An 18,030-nucleotide genomic window follows, 5' to 3' on the forward strand; every position below is an offset into this window, starting at 1 on the left:
AAGGGCACATAGAACGGATTATACTTCTTGCTCTCCTCCAATACCATCGATGCAAACAGAACGAGAGAGGGAGGGAGGGAAGACAGGTGTGCTCAGTCTGTAATGAACTCAGTATTATAGGATCAGAGTAAGACAGGCATGGATTACGTCTGTTTTCATTAGTATTAACATCATTGCTTGTGTTTCAGATAAAAGACCAAGTCTGTGAAAGCGTTTGGGACTGTTCCTCAAACTTCAGGACGTGGTTTCTACTCTATTCATTGTAAGGACATGTTCAAATCTACCTTTTCTCTCATAGCTGTACATTTCGCCACTTGAAGCTCTCTTTATCTGTCACTCGCTCCCTTTTTCCTCTGTCTTTCCCTCAGAACCAATCCGTCGTTAGCGGGAGGAGTCCCACCAGTGGACCTGAGGGACGGATAGCAGTGTTTCACGAGTTCAGCGGAGCGTTAGACGACTCCAATAGTCCGAGGTCCGGTGGGGGGGCTTATCGGGGAGGTCGACTGCGGTACAAGCAAGCGACATGCTCCCTCCTCAGAGAATCTCGTGCCGAGAGCGGAGAGCATTTCACTGGCGGACCGCCTCACCATGGACCACGTAAGTGAACTCTTTAGGATTTTACAATATAGATGCTTGATTATAAGATTTTCCTCAGAAAGACTCTTACTTACCGTCTTCTTCTTGGGAAATTGTGAGTTTAAGTGACATTTAAACGATCGTGCCGTGTGAGAGCGCGACAATTTCCCGCTGGATGCGCGAGCTGCGCTGGATTAATAGCGCTCGCCTCTCTCCATCTCTCATGCACGAGCCTGATAAATTATTCCGGCGCGAATGATGCGTTCCTCCTGAAATTCCTCACCGCTCAGTTTACTGGGTTTCAACGAAGCGAGTCGAGTTTCATTCTGTCTCATTTAAATAGGAATGTCAGAGTTATTTCATGTCATAATGGATATTAAAAACATGTTAAAACATATGAAATATATTCTACGTTTTCAAGTTGATATACTACCCTATTTAATCACCTAAAACTGTATGTGTGTGTATACAGTTTCTACAAAAAAGTGTGGGCATGTATTGCCTATTCCTTCATATCAAAACCAGACTTCAGTTCTGTTAGCCAAGTAATTTAGCCTATAGTCTGCTTGAGAAAACAGTTAATTGGGCTCGACTTTACGTTAAAGGATCATGTGGCTGTTGGTTAGGTTTAGCAAGTGCATTATACACTTCAAAATTAAAAAAGATTCTTGAGACACATTTGGAGTTTCTAAGATCCCCTCTGTAGAACCTCTATGAAACCATTCAAAGTGTAAGCCTGGTTCCCTGAGAAACCTACTAAATAAAACCCATAAGTTTTAAGTAAAATCCATTATGTTCATCAAAAGGAACATTTTGAGGCACTTGAAAAAAAAGCAGAGGCACCAGAAATCTCATGTTACTTAAGTGAATTGACAACTTACTTGAAGTAAGATGGAAACTTTGATCTAAAGTGATACCCGTTTATTTACGGGTGTGCATGTGTGTTTTGTGTGCATATGTGGTATAAACGTGACAAGAGAAGAAGTTGAACTCTCCATTCCAGATGTTTCTGTGGCCACAGGGAATGTGAGAGGTTTTGTTAAAGAGTTTTAATTTTTTCCTCATGTTTGCATGTGTTTTTGTCTCTGTCTGTGTGACCACAGCCGTCACCAAATCATTGTTATGAGAGAGAGAAAACAACAACAACAACAACAACATAATGTCTGTAGGCTATTGCGTTGCTTATAGGTCAAAACATGTTGATTCTATTAAGTACTAAGCATGCTTATATTGTTTAAAATTTAATATAAGTCTTAATATCATTGCTTATGTTTACATGCACTTGTTCAAGAGTTCATTTAATCTTTTAGACAGAAAAATACAGGCTGTTCTCATTATAGGAGTTCGAGCATGCCATAAGAATTGTTTAAAGATGTTGAAGACTTCTTTATTCATCTTTTGATTAATGGCATGTTCCTTGCAGATTTAATTGCAAACACTGTTTATGTAAGGTTCTTATAAAGCTTTATTTAACATATTTTTGAAAATATGTTTAACTTTGCTATTTTCAAAAAGCATCCAAATTTGGGCAACAAAATTGTATTTACTGTAAGCTAATGCATGAACCTTAAACTGGATCTCTTGTGCTTTGTGTTGAAGACACAAAAAATTCAATTATAGGCAAAAAGCCCTAGTCGTTTGCCATAAGCTGTGAAGTCAGCTAATCATATTTTAGGATGTATAAACGAAGCTGTCAAAATTTTTCATGTTAACGTGGAAAAGCACTCTTGTACTGTACTGCCTTTTGTGAATTAAATTGGTTCTTGAAGAGTTTTGCTGGAGTTTAGAACTTCAGGACTGCTGTTTCAGCATAGTGTGGTTTCCTTGGTTATAGGCAAAACATTCTCAATCTCATTATCTCTCTCTGTCATTCTTTTTGTGTGTATGTGTAGGCTTGATGAAAGTGCAGTCAATGACAGCAGCAGTCTAATTCTAACCTGGAAAATGACTGTCTGTAATTCATTTATGCTGATCTGTAACATGACTCAAACCAAACAAATTATGCTGTGGTCAAATAAAAACACAGAAGGAGTCAAGAAGGCAGAGAAAAATAGAAGGAGGAGACTACATTGCTTAAATTTATGCCCTCTAAGGAACACATTCTTTTCCCATTTTGCAACCTGCCAATTGAACTGCAATGGAAAACAAACACTCACAAAGGTGAAACCATGACAAATGCAGAACTTTAAGAAAAGGGGCAACCAGTGGGACACAAACATCAAGCTGAAAACAGCTCACTTTTGAAATGTATGTAGCATGACATAAACATTTTATGGTGTATATAAATAATGTTATAATTTTTTGCTATTGTAAAGATATCATGCCAATAAACATCTTGAAATTTGAGAAAGAGTGTGAGCTGAATCTTAATCCAACCCCTAACAATGCTTTGGTCTGCTAAAATAAAATATCTTCCGGTAAAACGGCCATACGATTCAACTTACATCTAAAGTGTAACTTATGCATCGTACTACTGGTATTATGCCACGCCATGAAGTACTACGCTATATGTCATGTAAGCTACATTTTATACGTAAGTCGAATCCGTATAGTCGTTTTGCCAGAAGCTAGTTATTATTAAAGTGTTAAATATGGATATATTTTTACACAAATGCATTGCTTCACTTCAGAAGGCCTTTATTAACCCCCAGTGTGGAGTATGTTTATGAGGGATGGATGCACTTTCTTGAGCTTCAAACTGGTGGTAACTGCTTATAAAGCTTGAAAGCATCAGGGTGTTAATTAATATAACTCCGATTGTATTTGTCTGAAAGAAGAAAGTCATATACACCTAAGATGGCTTGAGGGTGAGCAAATCATGGGGTAATTTTTCATTTTCATTTTGAATTAATCCTTTAAATCCTCCAGTGGTTTAAATCCTCACTGGTTCTCGGGGTGAATGGTGTCTGCTGTATAATCCATGTTTTTTGGGTCTGGTATTCTGTCAGTGCAGCAGAGGATAAAAAGAGGTGGATGCAGCTATACTTTATATGTAGTTCCAAACGTAGTTTCGGGAGGAGCCTAAACATTCAGTCCTGTCAATCATCATTACGAGCATATATAAGCAGCAGTCACTATGTCACCCCAGCGACAATTCTTCCAGCATCACTCCTCATCCCCATCTTCTCCTCTATTTCTGTTATTCTCCCTCTATGCAGTACTGTTATGGGGGGTTTAACTCTAAGCTCAAGCTGAGCCTTGGGTTCGAGCCTCTTTCGAGGACAGCAAGCCAAGTTTGTTTTACCATTAACCATTTAGACCGAATGGGCAGGCGAACTTGTAAAAAACCCCCCCAAAAAAACAAAAAAGCTTTGTTTTTAAACAAAGACAATACCAGACAAAAGACAATGGACACTCAGGGCAAAATGGATATAGCAGCTAATAAACTAAAAGAAAACAGTTGTGTAACTGGCAACCAATGATGAACAAGAACATGGACAGAAACAGGGACAGAAACCCAGGAAAACAGGTTAATGCAAACTAGAAGTCCATAAACAGAATTCTAAACCTGACAAATATAGTGTGCTGCAACCAACGGTGACTCTTATTACTTACCATTTAGATGCTCTTTACCCAGAATGTTATGGTACACTAAACCCTGAGACACTCCTTTGTCTCTAGATCCTGAGATAAATGGCATATTCAATGGTGCAATTGTTATATTACTGTGATGCCTTTACAATGTTTGCGTCACTGACCACAATGGTTAATGATATGTTTAATTTATATAGCACCTTTCCCAGACTCAAGTATGCTTTACAAGGTAAAATATATATATTTATTATATATAAATATTTGGGTTAGTCTACTACCCAGGTTGGTCTACTTTGGGTTAGTCTACTACTACCCAACTCCACTCTATTTTCAAATGATCTCCCACACTGCTTAAATTCTCACATTTAAACTTGACCTTATCGTTTATTAAAAGAGTGTTCAGCTAAGCTGTATGTGCACGTATACATTCACTTTGTCTCTTTTTGTTGTATTTTTTGTTGTTGTTTATTAACCTGTGATTCTTTTTGAACTGTGTGTGTGTTTACAGGTGTTTGAGAGTCACGTGTTGCAGTCGACTGCGGTTTATGTGGTTCGCTCTGATGGTCCTGACTGTCCTCTGCGTAGCACTGCAGATGCTGGGAGTGGTCCGACAAGCCAGGTTATGCATGTTTTATGAAAAACTTTGCAGTAACTTTGGCTATATGAATCCAGATACATTTGAAAACTGTGATCCAAAAAACCACAAAAAGACTTCACAAAGTAATATAAGTAAGTCTATATGAATACATTTCTAAATGCTACTTAAAAATAGTCACACATTCTGTGGATCTTATATCCACTGGCAGCCTGCTCCATAACATTGGAGCCTTCACTGCAAAAGCTCTGTCAACTTTTGTTCTATATCTGGATATTGGAACAGCAAACAAACCACAACTAGAAGGTCTAAGAAATTCAACTATTTATGAAGGTCTTAAAAGTTCCACTAAATACTTAGGCGCCAAACCACGTAGTGCTTTATGTCAATAATAATATCTTAAAATCAATTAGGAAGTGAACTGGTAACCAATGTAATGAAGCTAAAACTGGAGTAATATGAATAAAAGACCACGCTTGTGTCAGTAATCTAGCAGTGACATTTTGTACTAACTGAAGCTGTGATAAAGTGTGTTGATTTAAAGTAGAAAACAGCATTTCAAAAATCCTGACGAGATTAAATAAAAGCATGAATAAGCTTCTCTGTGTCTTTAAAACTGAAAATATTTCTGCAGTAAGGTTTAATAGGTTTCTGTTCTATGGTTTTCTCTAAATCCTAAGTGATTTTTTTTTTATATATATATATATTGTTTTCATTCTCAACCTCCATGAGTTGTTTAGCTACTGCATTTTCTATTACTTTTGAAATAAAGGGTATTTTAGAGATGGGTCTAGATATTACCAACTGCAGGATCTAATGAGGGCTTCTTCAGAAGTGGTTGAACTGTCACAATCTTAAGGTCTTCTGGGACACATCCAGGCACAAAAGAGCTATTCACTATACACAACAGAACTGGAACTAAAGTCTCAATACCTTTCTTAAACAGTCTTATAGGAACCACATCTGTATGACAACTGGAAGGCTTCAGCTGCTGAACAAATTCATAAAGATCCTGTTCTGATATAGGTGAAAAAGAATCCAACAACACCTCCCTACAACCTGATTGTTCAACACAATGAACTGAAGAAGTAATTGACACCCTTATGTTAGTGACCTTATCCATATATATATATATGGAAACAATCGACTACTTGAGCGTGCATTAACCATTAATGAATCAAAAAAGAGATATGTCACAATATTGTAAATCTTTCTGTTTTAAACCAAGAAGGTAACTAATGGATATCACACAAGAAGCAATGTGCAAACTTTACGCAAGAGTTATGCCGGTAAAAGCTTAACCTCGGTCAGTAGGCTATTCAAAGTGACAGTAAAAAGTGACAGAGCTGTCTGACGCTGCATATTCTCTCAGAGATGAATTTCAACATAATCTGCTGATACCGGTATATAACTGTCTTAATTTATTCCATTATTTTTCTTGTGGCCCGTATATAGTGAAACAAATGAGAATAATAGTATTTCGTGTTAGGTTGTATTTTTTAAGTCAGTGCTTGAAGTAGCTATTCATTTTCATTGATGACTGCAGTAAGTGTTAGTAATTTTAATTATAGGCCTATAATTCATTGTATAATAGACCAAAAAAATGTTTTAAAACATTTTCAAAGAGGAGCTATTTTTTATTATCCTCACAGCACGTCAGTTATGTGGTGATGTGCTATGAAATTATTTTGGGGCAAATTTATTAATATTAATATTAATTTAATAATGAAAATTGTAGGCTAATCTAATAGTAATAATAATAGACTAGAAGAATGTAACAGGCCTACATTAATTGGAAATGCTAAATCCTCTTAATAATGTCAATATTTGATGCTTTTGACAATATCTCTGGCTATCGTCTATACATGATCATCGTCTGTTGACACAACCTGGGTTATCGCGGGTTTATTTGGCTTCACTCTGTTACATGAAAATTAAAATATGTAATGTCGTAATTATAATGTTTTGAGAGTTTACTTATAATTGCTGCATTAGGCTATGAATTAATAAACATAAGAACTATTTCATGTCTTTACATTTACAGTAGCATGAACCACGAGTAGTCGAGTAACTCGAGTATTATTTTGATAAGAAATCGACTAGCAGAAATCAGTAGTCGTGCAACCCCTAATACATATACTTATATATATATATATATATATATATATATATATATATATATATATATATATATATATATATATAATTGGACATTATGAATAAAAAAATCTGCATTATGTCAGTTAGTAGTTATTAATTTAGAGAAACAGTCAGATCTTGCAGCCTTAACCGTCCTATTAAAATGCACTAAAGACCCTTCAAATGCTCAAAATGAGCAAGAGGTTTTGTTGATTTCCATGCACGTTCTGACTTCCTGCACTCTCCTAAATTATGAATATTTTCATTCATCTAAGGTGCTTGATTTCCTACTGACCTTGTCCTTTTTTTGACTGGAGCATTGAGTCTAATGTTGAAGAACATAAATAATTAAAATATTTTAACTGATCAGCTGTAGAAGCATCATAAGCTCAGTTATCAGAACATTTTCTTATGTTTCTCTGCAATTAATGGAATATCAAAAACAATACTTTTATGACCTGACACAAAAATATATTTTATTCTCAAATTACTCTGCATTAATCCAAGAGTAAAAAACAAATCCAGCATATGACCATGACTATGTGTAAATATTAAAACATCATAAATTAAACAACTGGGTAGTATTTAAAAATTCATGATCATCAGCTCTGTCTACATAATTAAAATCTCCAATAATCATGTTAGTTGAGGTCTAAATCTGAGAGCATTTCAGAAAATGAATTCCTGAAAATTAGGGGGACGATATATCACACAACAAAGTGCTCTTTATCTAATACCTTAAAATAAAGTACTTCAAATAAATAATAAAAAAATAGCGACACTTTGCTCAGAACATATAAAACTATCTTTAAAAACCACAGCAGTGCCTTCACCACGACCACTTAGGTTTGGCTTACTAAAATTATTATAATGAGGAGGGCACATTTCCCAATTTTGGCTCTGCTCTTTATCCTTTAAACACATTTCCGGTGAAAAAAAAAATCTAGTTCCAGGGATAAAATAAAATTATTCAAAATGAACATTTTATTAGACAATGATCTCCGACATGAAGAATGACAGTAACACGAGCTCCGGGAAAACCATAAAAGCTGTCTCACTATTGAGTCTCCAATAATCAGAGTGTCTCTGGGCCTAGTAGAGTCATTATTTAAAGAGACTCAAATATCTACTGCTCCAGTACGATTACAGGTGAAAAAAAACACAACAACAACAAAAACGGTCATGGCGGCATTTCCAGTGGTGCTGAAACATCCAAGAACCCTCAACCGAGGTGTAAAAGATATTCAAATGTATCCGTTGACTTTAGAATGATGTGCTGAACCCACCAGCATTATTCCAACCAGCCTCAGTTTCTTTCTGTCTAGCAAATTGGGCTGCCTCTTCAAGAACTCGTGAATTTGATTCTCTAGTTGCTTCAACTCAACCTTAATGTCATTATATTCTGACTCAACAACTCCCATACAATCTGCATTCACCATGAGCTCTTTATTAAGCATCGATCTCTCAAAATCTCTGCTATCGTGAGACACCAACATAATTGCAATTATTTTGTAATAATCGTAATACACAATTTCCCTCATGTTCTACTGTAGGACAGCAGTTTTCTGTCATTTTTGCAGGAAAGTAATATGAAGATTAATAAGTAACATTTATTTTAAACAACACTATCAAAATGTATAGCAGGCACAACAATTCTAGTATAATTTTAGATATCTATGGCTACAATATGCGTCACATGACTAAACATGGTTCAGTGTTTTTGAATACCTCCAGTTTCACAGTCCACACTACAATGCGAATACAGAATTTTCATATCAACTTAGAAAAGCAACTATAAAAAGCTCAGTTTTCACAGGAAAAAATGGCATCTCAATGTAAACGGAAGGCTAAAACGTAGAGAAAAAGATGAATTTTCAAATGTATCTGGATTGATGTATACATAGCCTTATACAAAATTATAACCACATCTTTTCAACAGCTTGCATTGGATAATATTTCTGTTAAAGGCAATATACCATGAAATATTACTGATTTGTGTAGGTTCCATAAGGATCAACATCTAAAATGTACTGTCTCTTTCTCTTTAAGGAGCTCCAAGGTTTTGAAACTTGTGAGTGAACAGCTGGTCAGAATGCCTGCAGAGATCCATAGACCCATGAAACGCAAAGACTGGGAAAACCTAGAAAGCCTTTGGGCTGTCTCAACAGCCATCATTGAAGAACCAGTCGACCAGCACTCTTTCATACAGAGAAGAGACGAAAGCGAAAACCCTCATTCAGAAGAGGAACGGGAGCAAGTCTTGGAGGTTGCAAGAAAAAAGTTTACTAGCACTACCAAAGCAGTTCCACCAATGGAGGCGAGCAAACTCTTGATTGACCAAGTGGCTAAACTATTTCCACACCAGCCGCAGAGGCCAGTTATCACCAAAAATAACCATGAAATTCAAAAACCACCACAGTCTGATGACAATACTGATAAATATACAGTAAAATCACAAGCTGTCACGTGTCAACCCAAAAACCACATTGTCTTCCTCAAGACTCACAAGACTGCCAGCAGCACCATATTGAACATTCTCTATCGTTATGGAGACAGCCATAACTTGACTTTTGCCTTGCCGCTGAACATGCACAGCCAGCTATTTTACCCAGCATTCTTTGCAGCACACTTTGTGGAGGGTGTCAGGACTCGAAGCGTGAAAGAGTTCCACATCCTGTGCAATCACATGAGATTCAGTTCACAAGAGGTCAGTCCAAAGGGCACTTTACTTCCAATTTAGAGATGTAACAAAGCATGCACCCTAAAGTTGTTGCAGGATTAGATGAATAAAAGAAGGGTTTGAACAGAAGCCCTAAAATGCTGTGGATAGGGAAGATAAAATAAATACTTCATAATATAAAATAAAAATAGTGGAATAGTAAATAAAGAGAATGTAATCACTTTTTATCTGGTGTTTGTCTGGTTTTCTGCAGCACAAGATTAAAAATGTGCAGTGTATTTGGTCGCTGTTTTTGAGAACAGATAGACTCCAAATAAAAAGTAATGCCTTTTTTATCTCACTTTTTTTACTATTCTTTATTTATAATGTCATATTTATTTGGCCTTAGATTAAGCAACTTTGAGGTGAAGAAGTTTGCAATTTTGTCAAGACTCGCTTTGGTCTGAATGCAATCCTGAATGTGCGCAGACCACTTAGCAAGCACATAAATCATTTGAAACACCTGACTATTTTAATTTTCAAGAAGAAGACGAAGCACCCAGTGCTAGATGGAAGTAGGCAGGTGCAGATTCGAATGATTTAGAAGACATTTGCACTGATTGCATGGAGATTGCGTTCTGTGATGAGACTTCAGTTAAGCGGGATATGTTTATGAGTCTGACACAAAGATCAAAATTTCATCAAATTGCATATTTTTATTTGTAAGTTAGTCACAAACAATGTATTCATAAGTTCATACCGTATATCTTTTTGACATTCAGGTGAGGAAGGTGATGCCTAAGGACACATTCTACTTCTCCATTCTTCGGAATCCGGTGGCGATGATGGAATCCCTGTTTGTTTACTACAAAGCGATCCCAGCATTCCGTGTTGTCAAAAGCCTTGAGGAATTCCTGATCCAGGGTGGCCGGAGCTACAACGCTTCTGTGCCTAATAACCACTATGCACGTAACATTTTGACCTTTGACTTTGGTCTGGATAATACAGCACCTGAGAACGACACAGAGCTGGACAGACGTAGCGCCGAGGTCATTGCTGCCGTGGAACGCGACTTTCCGCTGATCCTCATCTCGGAGTATTTCGATGAATCACTGGTGCTTCTAAAACACGTCCTCTGCTGGTCACTGGATGATGTTTCATCTTTCCGCCTCAACAGTCGCAGTGAACGCTCTCGCCGACCCTTAAATGCAGAGACCACAGAGCGGGTAAAACTGTGGAATTCACTAGACTGGCGATTGTACCAACACTTTAATGCCACTTTCTGGAAACGCATAGACTCTACACTCGGACAGATGAAGCTCCAAGAGGAAGTAGAGCTTCTGAGGGCAAAGAGGATGAAGCTTGAGCAAATGTGTTTACAGGAAGGAGGGGCAGTTGATCCTGCGAAGGTTCAGGATTCATCATTAAAGCCATTTCAGTATGGTGCAGCAGTTATTCAAGGATATAACCTCCGTCTGGGGTTAAATAATGACACTCGTCGGCTTTGTCAGAAGTTGATTACACCTGAACTCCAGTACACATCAGCCTTGTACACCAAACAGTTCCCTCAGCTGGCGGCCGCACGTGCCGCTGCTGCAAAAAAGATTGCAGCCTCCAGAAACATTGCAACGCACAGAGCTGTTAAGCGCAACATTGAAACAAATGCGCACATGGCAGTGACAAACAATACCTCACACAACAATACAAATATAGCCATTGCGGATAAACATAACTTAAACATTTTAGCTAATTCTGTTGTTCATAGTGAGAGACAAGACAATTTTGATGTACACAGTGTAACAAAACAGTATAAGAATAAAGAAATAAAAGGAAACTCAGATAAACATACCACACAAAAACACTTTATAAACTCAAAGGTACCACAAGAATCTGCTTTGTTGTGATAAATCAATTGATAAAAACTTAGAGCAGATTTAGTTAACTCAAAGGTGCAGTCAGAAATTAATATATTAAGGAGATTTCACGTTGCAAAAAAGGTCAATGTTGTATCGTAATTATTGTAGTGATGTATGAAGCATAGCTCACACAGAAATCACTTTCAAACCAAGCAGCTTTCTGTCTGTCAAAACGGGAGAAATCTGCGTAAACTTTTTCGCCCTCACGCTCGAATCCTGAACACATAGATTCCAATTGAAATAACTGGATTTAAATGATTGCGAAATTTCTCAGAGTAACAGTCAATGCCGTCACAAGCATGGAGCGAGGCCAAGTGTGAGTTAGAGGAAGGTCAGTTAGCATTCCCCACGGGCAGGAACGGCGACAAACTAAACATTTTTTTTTAAATATCTAAGTATTCATTATGGCCCAAGGCGAAGGCCTTATTGTTTTCCTTAAAATATTTAAAATATTGTTTCTGCATATGAATGACATCCATCTGCAAAACCATATCTGATACTTGATCATTTCAGTTCTTAAAATATCACAGGATATTATTATATGGTGTGACACAATAACATGTCATGTTTCCCTTGACTGCACTTTCTATTCTGATAAGAATCAACTTTTTTTTTTTTTTTTCTTTTTTTTTTTTTTTGAAAATGACTTTCCATTTTAGACCGGGTTATAGAGCCTGTTCAGCTGTTTTATGTGTTTTGGAAAATGCAAACCTTTCTGTACCACACTGGCTAAATATGACTCTAAAACCAATGGTTCAGGTTTCCATTATGAGTCAGAAGTTTATATAACAAGGATAAAGTATGTGTTTGACCTTTGCAAAAGTATAAATCCAGCTGAACAAGGTTTTTGTTGTAGCGCTAATTGGAAATTGAACTGTGACAGCAGTGTTGTAAATAACTTGGAATATATACATAATCTTTCTAAATCCAGCTATTTATTTTGTACCATGTGGCTTTTCAAATAGATTTGTTGTTAAATATGACACTGTAGAAAGTGGAAAATATGTCACTGACAATTTCAGACTCATGAATGAATCAGAGCCTAATGCAAAATACATTGAATGGGTCTTTTTTTTTTTTTGTGCTATTTGCGACATTCCACTGTCTCAGAAATACAGCGGCGTCTAAAAGTATTATGACACTAAGGACACAAACTTAAAAATGCATGAGTTTGTCAGTGCTGTGGCATATTGTGCACATGCTCAGGACAAATAGCTCTCGGCTCAGGTTTGAGTCTGATCTGGGTCATGTCTTGATCCCATTTTCTCTTTCTCTCACCTACATTTTGCTGTCCTATAAATTAAGAGACCAAAAAGGCCCAAAAAGGAGCAGAATTTATGAACTTTATTGTATTAGATAAAAATATCAAATCTGCAAACAAAACTTCTCAGAATTAATTGGTGTTGATGTGATTTTTATGAAGTTCAGTTTACATATACTCTTAAATAAAGGTTACAAAAGGGGAGTGAACAGTTCTTTAAAGAACCATGTTTTTGTTAGTGTGAAGAACTTTTTTTAATAATCTTAATAATCTGGAGAACATTTTTCAACTATAAACATCCTTTTGGGTAATGGAAAGGTTCCATGGATGTAAAAGGTTCTTCAGGAAACCATCAATGCCAATAAAGAACCTTTATTTTCAAGAATGTATTATGTGGCTACATGTCGTCCAAATACTTGTTTGTTCACAACAAGAACGATAACAACAAAGATATACAGTCTGAAAATTTAGTCTTAACCCTATTCCTACCCTTAAACCTAATCCTACCCATAACTTATCCCTAAAATCAGAGGGGAAAGATAGGTGAATAACATTGATGTAGAAGCACTTAACCCTGGTTGGAAGCCTAAACTTGACATAAACGATAAACTTGTTCCTCAGATCTGGTTGATTGGAATGTTGTTCCAGGATCAACAAAGATGTTGATACAGGAACATGTCTTGACAAATTCACGGTGAACCTATAACAATAACGGCACAGAGAAATGTCGTTGGAATCACTTTCAGAATAAATGTTTTTTTTCTCAGAACATGAACAGCCAATCAAAATCCATCCTGCTTTTAAAAGCTTGAGCATTTAAAGTGGCAGACAACAAAACTGCAGTGCATGCTTAGAATAAACAACGATATTGTGTCTGGTGTGGAGGCTAATATAGTTATCTTTATAGTTATCATTCTTGTGAACGTGCCTTGAAGGTATAATTCACCCAAAAATTAAAATTCTGTCATCATTTACTCACCCATGTTGTTCCAAAGTCGTTCTTCTCTGAAACACAAATGTAGATATTTTTTAATAAAATCTGAGTGATTTCTGTCCCTCCATTGACTGTCTACTGCTTTGACGCTTCAAAATGTTCATAAAAGTTAAAAAAACGAATCCATATGAATTGAGCAGTTTAGTCCAGATTTTCTGAAGAGACTCGATCACTTTTAGAATTTAGGCATTTATTCACATATAAACATTGATCAGTGAACATAAACAGAAGCTCGACTGAACCTGCTTGATGCGTGAGAACAAACCTCTTGCAGAAGCTCAAACGTGCTGCGTAACACACAAGAATTAATATGGATTAGTTTTATGATCTTTTTATGAACTTTTTGAAGCTTTAAAGTGCTATTTACGTGGCTGTCAATGGAAATAGATTTTATTAAAATATCTTAATTTGTGCTCCGAAGATGAGCGAAGGTCTTACAGGTTTGGAACGAAAATGATGACAGAATTTTCATTTTTGGGTGAACTAACCCTTTAACAAATGTTTTTCTTTTAAAATAGACTGCTTGGTTTGGCATTTTATTATGTAACACAGTGATACTAAGTGTGATGTAAGTGTCCAAATACTGTATTTAACGGAGCATCTGTTTCTCACAAGTGGAACCCTGATTAATGTAAATGTTCTCTATTACGATTTAATAGAATGGCCATCTACAAGACCAGCCTGGAAACCTAATACATCATTGAGGCCAAATTGAATGAAGAAAGCAAACCAATACTAAGGGCTAATGCTGATTCCCAAGTTTTACCAGCCTACCAGACTGAGACCCTGAAGGACCTGGACCTGGATCATTAAACAAGAATGACTTACCAGCCTTCATGAAAGATCATTTGAACCAAAGTCTCAGAGCTTTAATCTCAAAGCCTGCTTTAATGTTTGGGAGTAATATACTTTACATGTGCAGCAACTTATTTCAAATCTCTGAAAGCTATTTTTGCAACTGTTTCTTATTTATTAATAAAAGATGATTCTCTGATGATGGTTGTCTTATCTATGTTTTCATTAAATACAAAACAAGTATAAACTCTAGTTTTGGCCCTGAGGTCACATATTTTCTAGTGGAATAGGTTTTGTGGCAGTAAAGAATCCAACCCACAGCCTTGTGTAACAGTAGATAAGTCACTTCAAGCAAAAAAGTGTTTGAAGGCAAACTAAGATGTTTTTCATTAGCATTGTCCAAAGGATGTATTTGGATAGAGAAAAAAAGACTTTTTAATCATGAGCTTAAATTATAGTAGAGATCTGTGTTTAGGTCATCTCAAATCAAACAGATGCAAGCCTGTGGCCGCATGTCTCAGAACATTAAACAAGTAAAAACAACCTAAAGCTATCTGCTACATTAAAACCAGTGATCATGCAGGCAGCCGTTTTCAGAAGTGAGTAACAAAATCACCAAATTTGCACAAATAAACAATTTGAATGACTTTACAACAAATGCAAGTGGGCAAATTACATTCACTTAACCACTTGTACGCAAGTTTTCAAACCTTACATGCTCCACATATATTGCTTATGAGTGTCTCATCTGTATTATAATGTGCATGCATGTGTAGATACTATGAAATATTTTAATATTAATCATTAATTAGTCCATGTGATTGTGGAGTCCATGCACTTTAGACTGTCCACACAGCTTGCTAATGTCTTTAAATGAAAAACAAATAACAATTTGCAAATAATAATAATAACAATAAAGTATAATAAGCTATCTATAATAAATTATATACACAAAATTATTCTTATTATATACAATAATAAAAAATGGATCCTATCTGTCACTGGCAATGACATATTTTAATACTAATCATCAATGAGTCCATGTGGTTGTGTAGTCCATGCACTTTAGACACAACTTGCAAATCTCTTTTTATAATGATAAAAAAAACAAATAAAAATGTACAAGAGCAACAAATAATATACAGTAAAATAATAATAATAATACAAATATTAATTTTAAATATTATATAATATAATTTTATAATATTATTATTAACTATATATAATAAATTATAAAGGCCTACGCTAAGTCATTATTATTATTTTACTGTATACTGTACATAATAAATACTCATTAATCCGTTCAATAACTACGCATTAATAAAAATGAAAGGTGAAATAGCTTTTATTTTGTGTTTGAGAGTTTTCGTGGCGATGATTGTCGCCATCTTGTGGAGACATTTGAAGGTAGGCTACTTTTCCGCGATGAACTTCACATGGCTTCTCTCTCCAAACAAAACAACAGCTGAGGTTGTCATTTCAGGTTTGCATCTGCAGATCCATTGGAGATTATTCAGTCGGACTAGTGTTGGTAAGTACCAGATGTTACATGGCTGCTCAGCAAAAAGTGAAATTAGCTGTGCAAAAAGTAGGCTAGGCCTATAGTTACCTCAAACATTAATATGATTAAAACCAGACATTCAGGCCAGTTAGAGGTCTAAAGAGAATTTACTGTTGTTTTTTACCTGCTTTTATGAATGTTTTATTGATTTTTTTCTTAATATTTATGTTTGGTGAGGAAAATAGGGTTCATGTGCAAATAGAACCCATTTAAAAAAAAAAGTTTTTTTCTCCAGAGAAACGACGGTTTCTGCCAAATCATTGAAAATGAACGAGGCAATTGCAAATCTTCCAAAAAATGTGAGCTTTCAGAAATGCTGTCATTTTGTTTATTCACTTTTTATGATGACTGAGTGATGGGCAACATCAAATTACCACAGTTTTATTGTACTGTTAATGATGGTAGCAAAGGCGTTTGAAACTGTGGTAACATTTTTTTGTTTGTTATATTTATTATGTAACATGTCTTTTTCAGACAGCATTTTTCACATGCCTCCTGTTTAAACTTTGAGTCACTTTCATTAAATATGAAATTCTTTCATGTTTCTGCTTTTGATCATACCACAATTGCTAGAGAAGGAGAGAACTGATTATGCATCTTTCAAAAAAAAAAAAGAGAAAAAAAAAAAGGTGAAGCTGATGTTGTAATGATCATAATGCTGCAGGATGTTGAGAACAGGATTGTGGATGTTTTGGAATGTGCTTGACTGACAGGTGTTGAAAAAAATTTGATCCTTTGAGGTTTGTATCTTTTAGATGTGATGCAATTTTTGACTTTATTTGCACTGGATATTTGTCGTGATGTAATCTGGTGTGCCTGGAGAAAGAAATGAAATATTGAGGATCAAGTAAAAAAAAAAAAAACAAGACCACTAAAAACTAGAAATTAGGAAGGGGTTTAAGAGAGACGTATTTGATTTTTCTCCTTTATTTGTCATAATTAAAGCAGTTCAAAGTTCCACCCTCCCACAGCGTCTTCAGCATCCACAGACATGGACTGAAAGCAGCAGCTGTTATGAAACACCCACACAATCCGCAGTAATATAGTCATTAGTGTCAGAGTTTCAGCGTGAATCATGAGACCTGAAAAGCATATGCATTCACATTATACTTACTGACAATCCAGCAATGAAACAATCCACAAGTTACTATTCAATGTCACATTTTTCTGAAAGTATAACCATAATAGTTAAGCATTAGTCTTGACAGAATGAGACTGGAGGGATGGAATCATTACCGATTTGTGCAAAGTTCTGTTATCATTTACACATTCTAACAAAAATACACCATAAAATCACTATAGGGGTTTTCAAACTGAGGTGAAAAAAATAGATTAAAATTAAATATACATACATAAAAAAAATGGTAACACTTTACATTAAGGTTCCCTTTGTAAAGGGTTTATAAAGGTGTTTGTTAATGAGTAATAAGTCATTTACAAATGCATTATAAATCATGAATAATGCAGTTATAACTGCATGAATAAAAAGGCGACTTTAATGCAATACCTGCCAAATAGTGAGCCGTTTTTAACTCACATGTTATAAATGCTTAATAAATGTATTTATTAACATATTTAACTGAAAACCAGATTTCTGGTTTATTTTATGATGCAGCAAAAATTGACTATCATAATTAGACTGAAGGTTGTTGTATTTGTGCTTTCTTATTAATATCTCATGACTGCCACTTGTCTTACTATGTTGCTTACCAGAAGTTTTTGTCTTACCCATGATACTCTCCAAAAAGGTCATGATGCCTCTCCACAGCAGTGTATAAAAACAAAATTATTGTTTTTTTAAAGACAAAATTCCAACTTTATTTTGAAAATAAAACAAAAGATAATAACCATAACTTGATTAGATATTAAAGTCTGCGTGAACCGGAAGTTGCAAACGACTCTTCTCCAGTGTTGTGACGTATTTCCAAGTGAAACAGAATATTGAATAGAGGGCAGAGTTTTACTTTAGTGCTCCTCCTTTCCATCTCTCGCACTCCTCC

At 35.6% G+C, this 18,030-nt stretch overlaps 1 protein-coding gene across 1 annotated transcript; it reads left to right on the plus strand.

Moving 5' to 3' along the window:
• The first annotated feature begins 480 nt into the window (after positions 1-480).
• Positions 481-11,991, plus strand: gal3st2 (galactose-3-O-sulfotransferase 2). The gene is made up of 4 exons (XM_067366073.1): positions 481-597; positions 4,619-4,729; positions 8,894-9,551; positions 10,286-11,991. The coding sequence occupies exons 1-4, from the start codon at positions 524-526 to the stop codon at positions 11,405-11,407; spliced, it is 1,965 nt and encodes a 654-aa protein (XP_067222174.1). The 5' UTR covers positions 481-523; the 3' UTR covers positions 11,408-11,991.
• Positions 11,992-18,030: the final 6,039 nt, after the last annotated feature.

The sequence above is a fragment of the Chanodichthys erythropterus genome, chromosome 17 (genome assembly GCF_024489055.1).
Source record: "Chanodichthys erythropterus isolate Z2021 chromosome 17, ASM2448905v1, whole genome shotgun sequence".
Taxonomy (NCBI): domain Eukaryota; kingdom Metazoa; phylum Chordata; class Actinopteri; order Cypriniformes; family Xenocyprididae; genus Chanodichthys; species Chanodichthys erythropterus.

Bases quoted from the DNA above. Each gene is read 5' to 3' on its own strand.
- gal3st2 (XM_067366073.1), top strand. From the start codon at position 524: ATGCTCCCTCCTCAGAGAATCTCGTGCCGAGAGCGGAGAGCATTTCAC. The intron at 4,730-8,893 runs GTTATGCATGTT...TTTCTCTTTAAG, and splicing joins GGAGTGGTCCGACAAGCCAG to GAGCTCCAAGGTTTTGAAAC. The intron at 9,552-10,285 runs GTCAGTCCAAAG...TTTGACATTCAG, and splicing joins TGAGATTCAGTTCACAAGAG to GTGAGGAAGGTGATGCCTAA.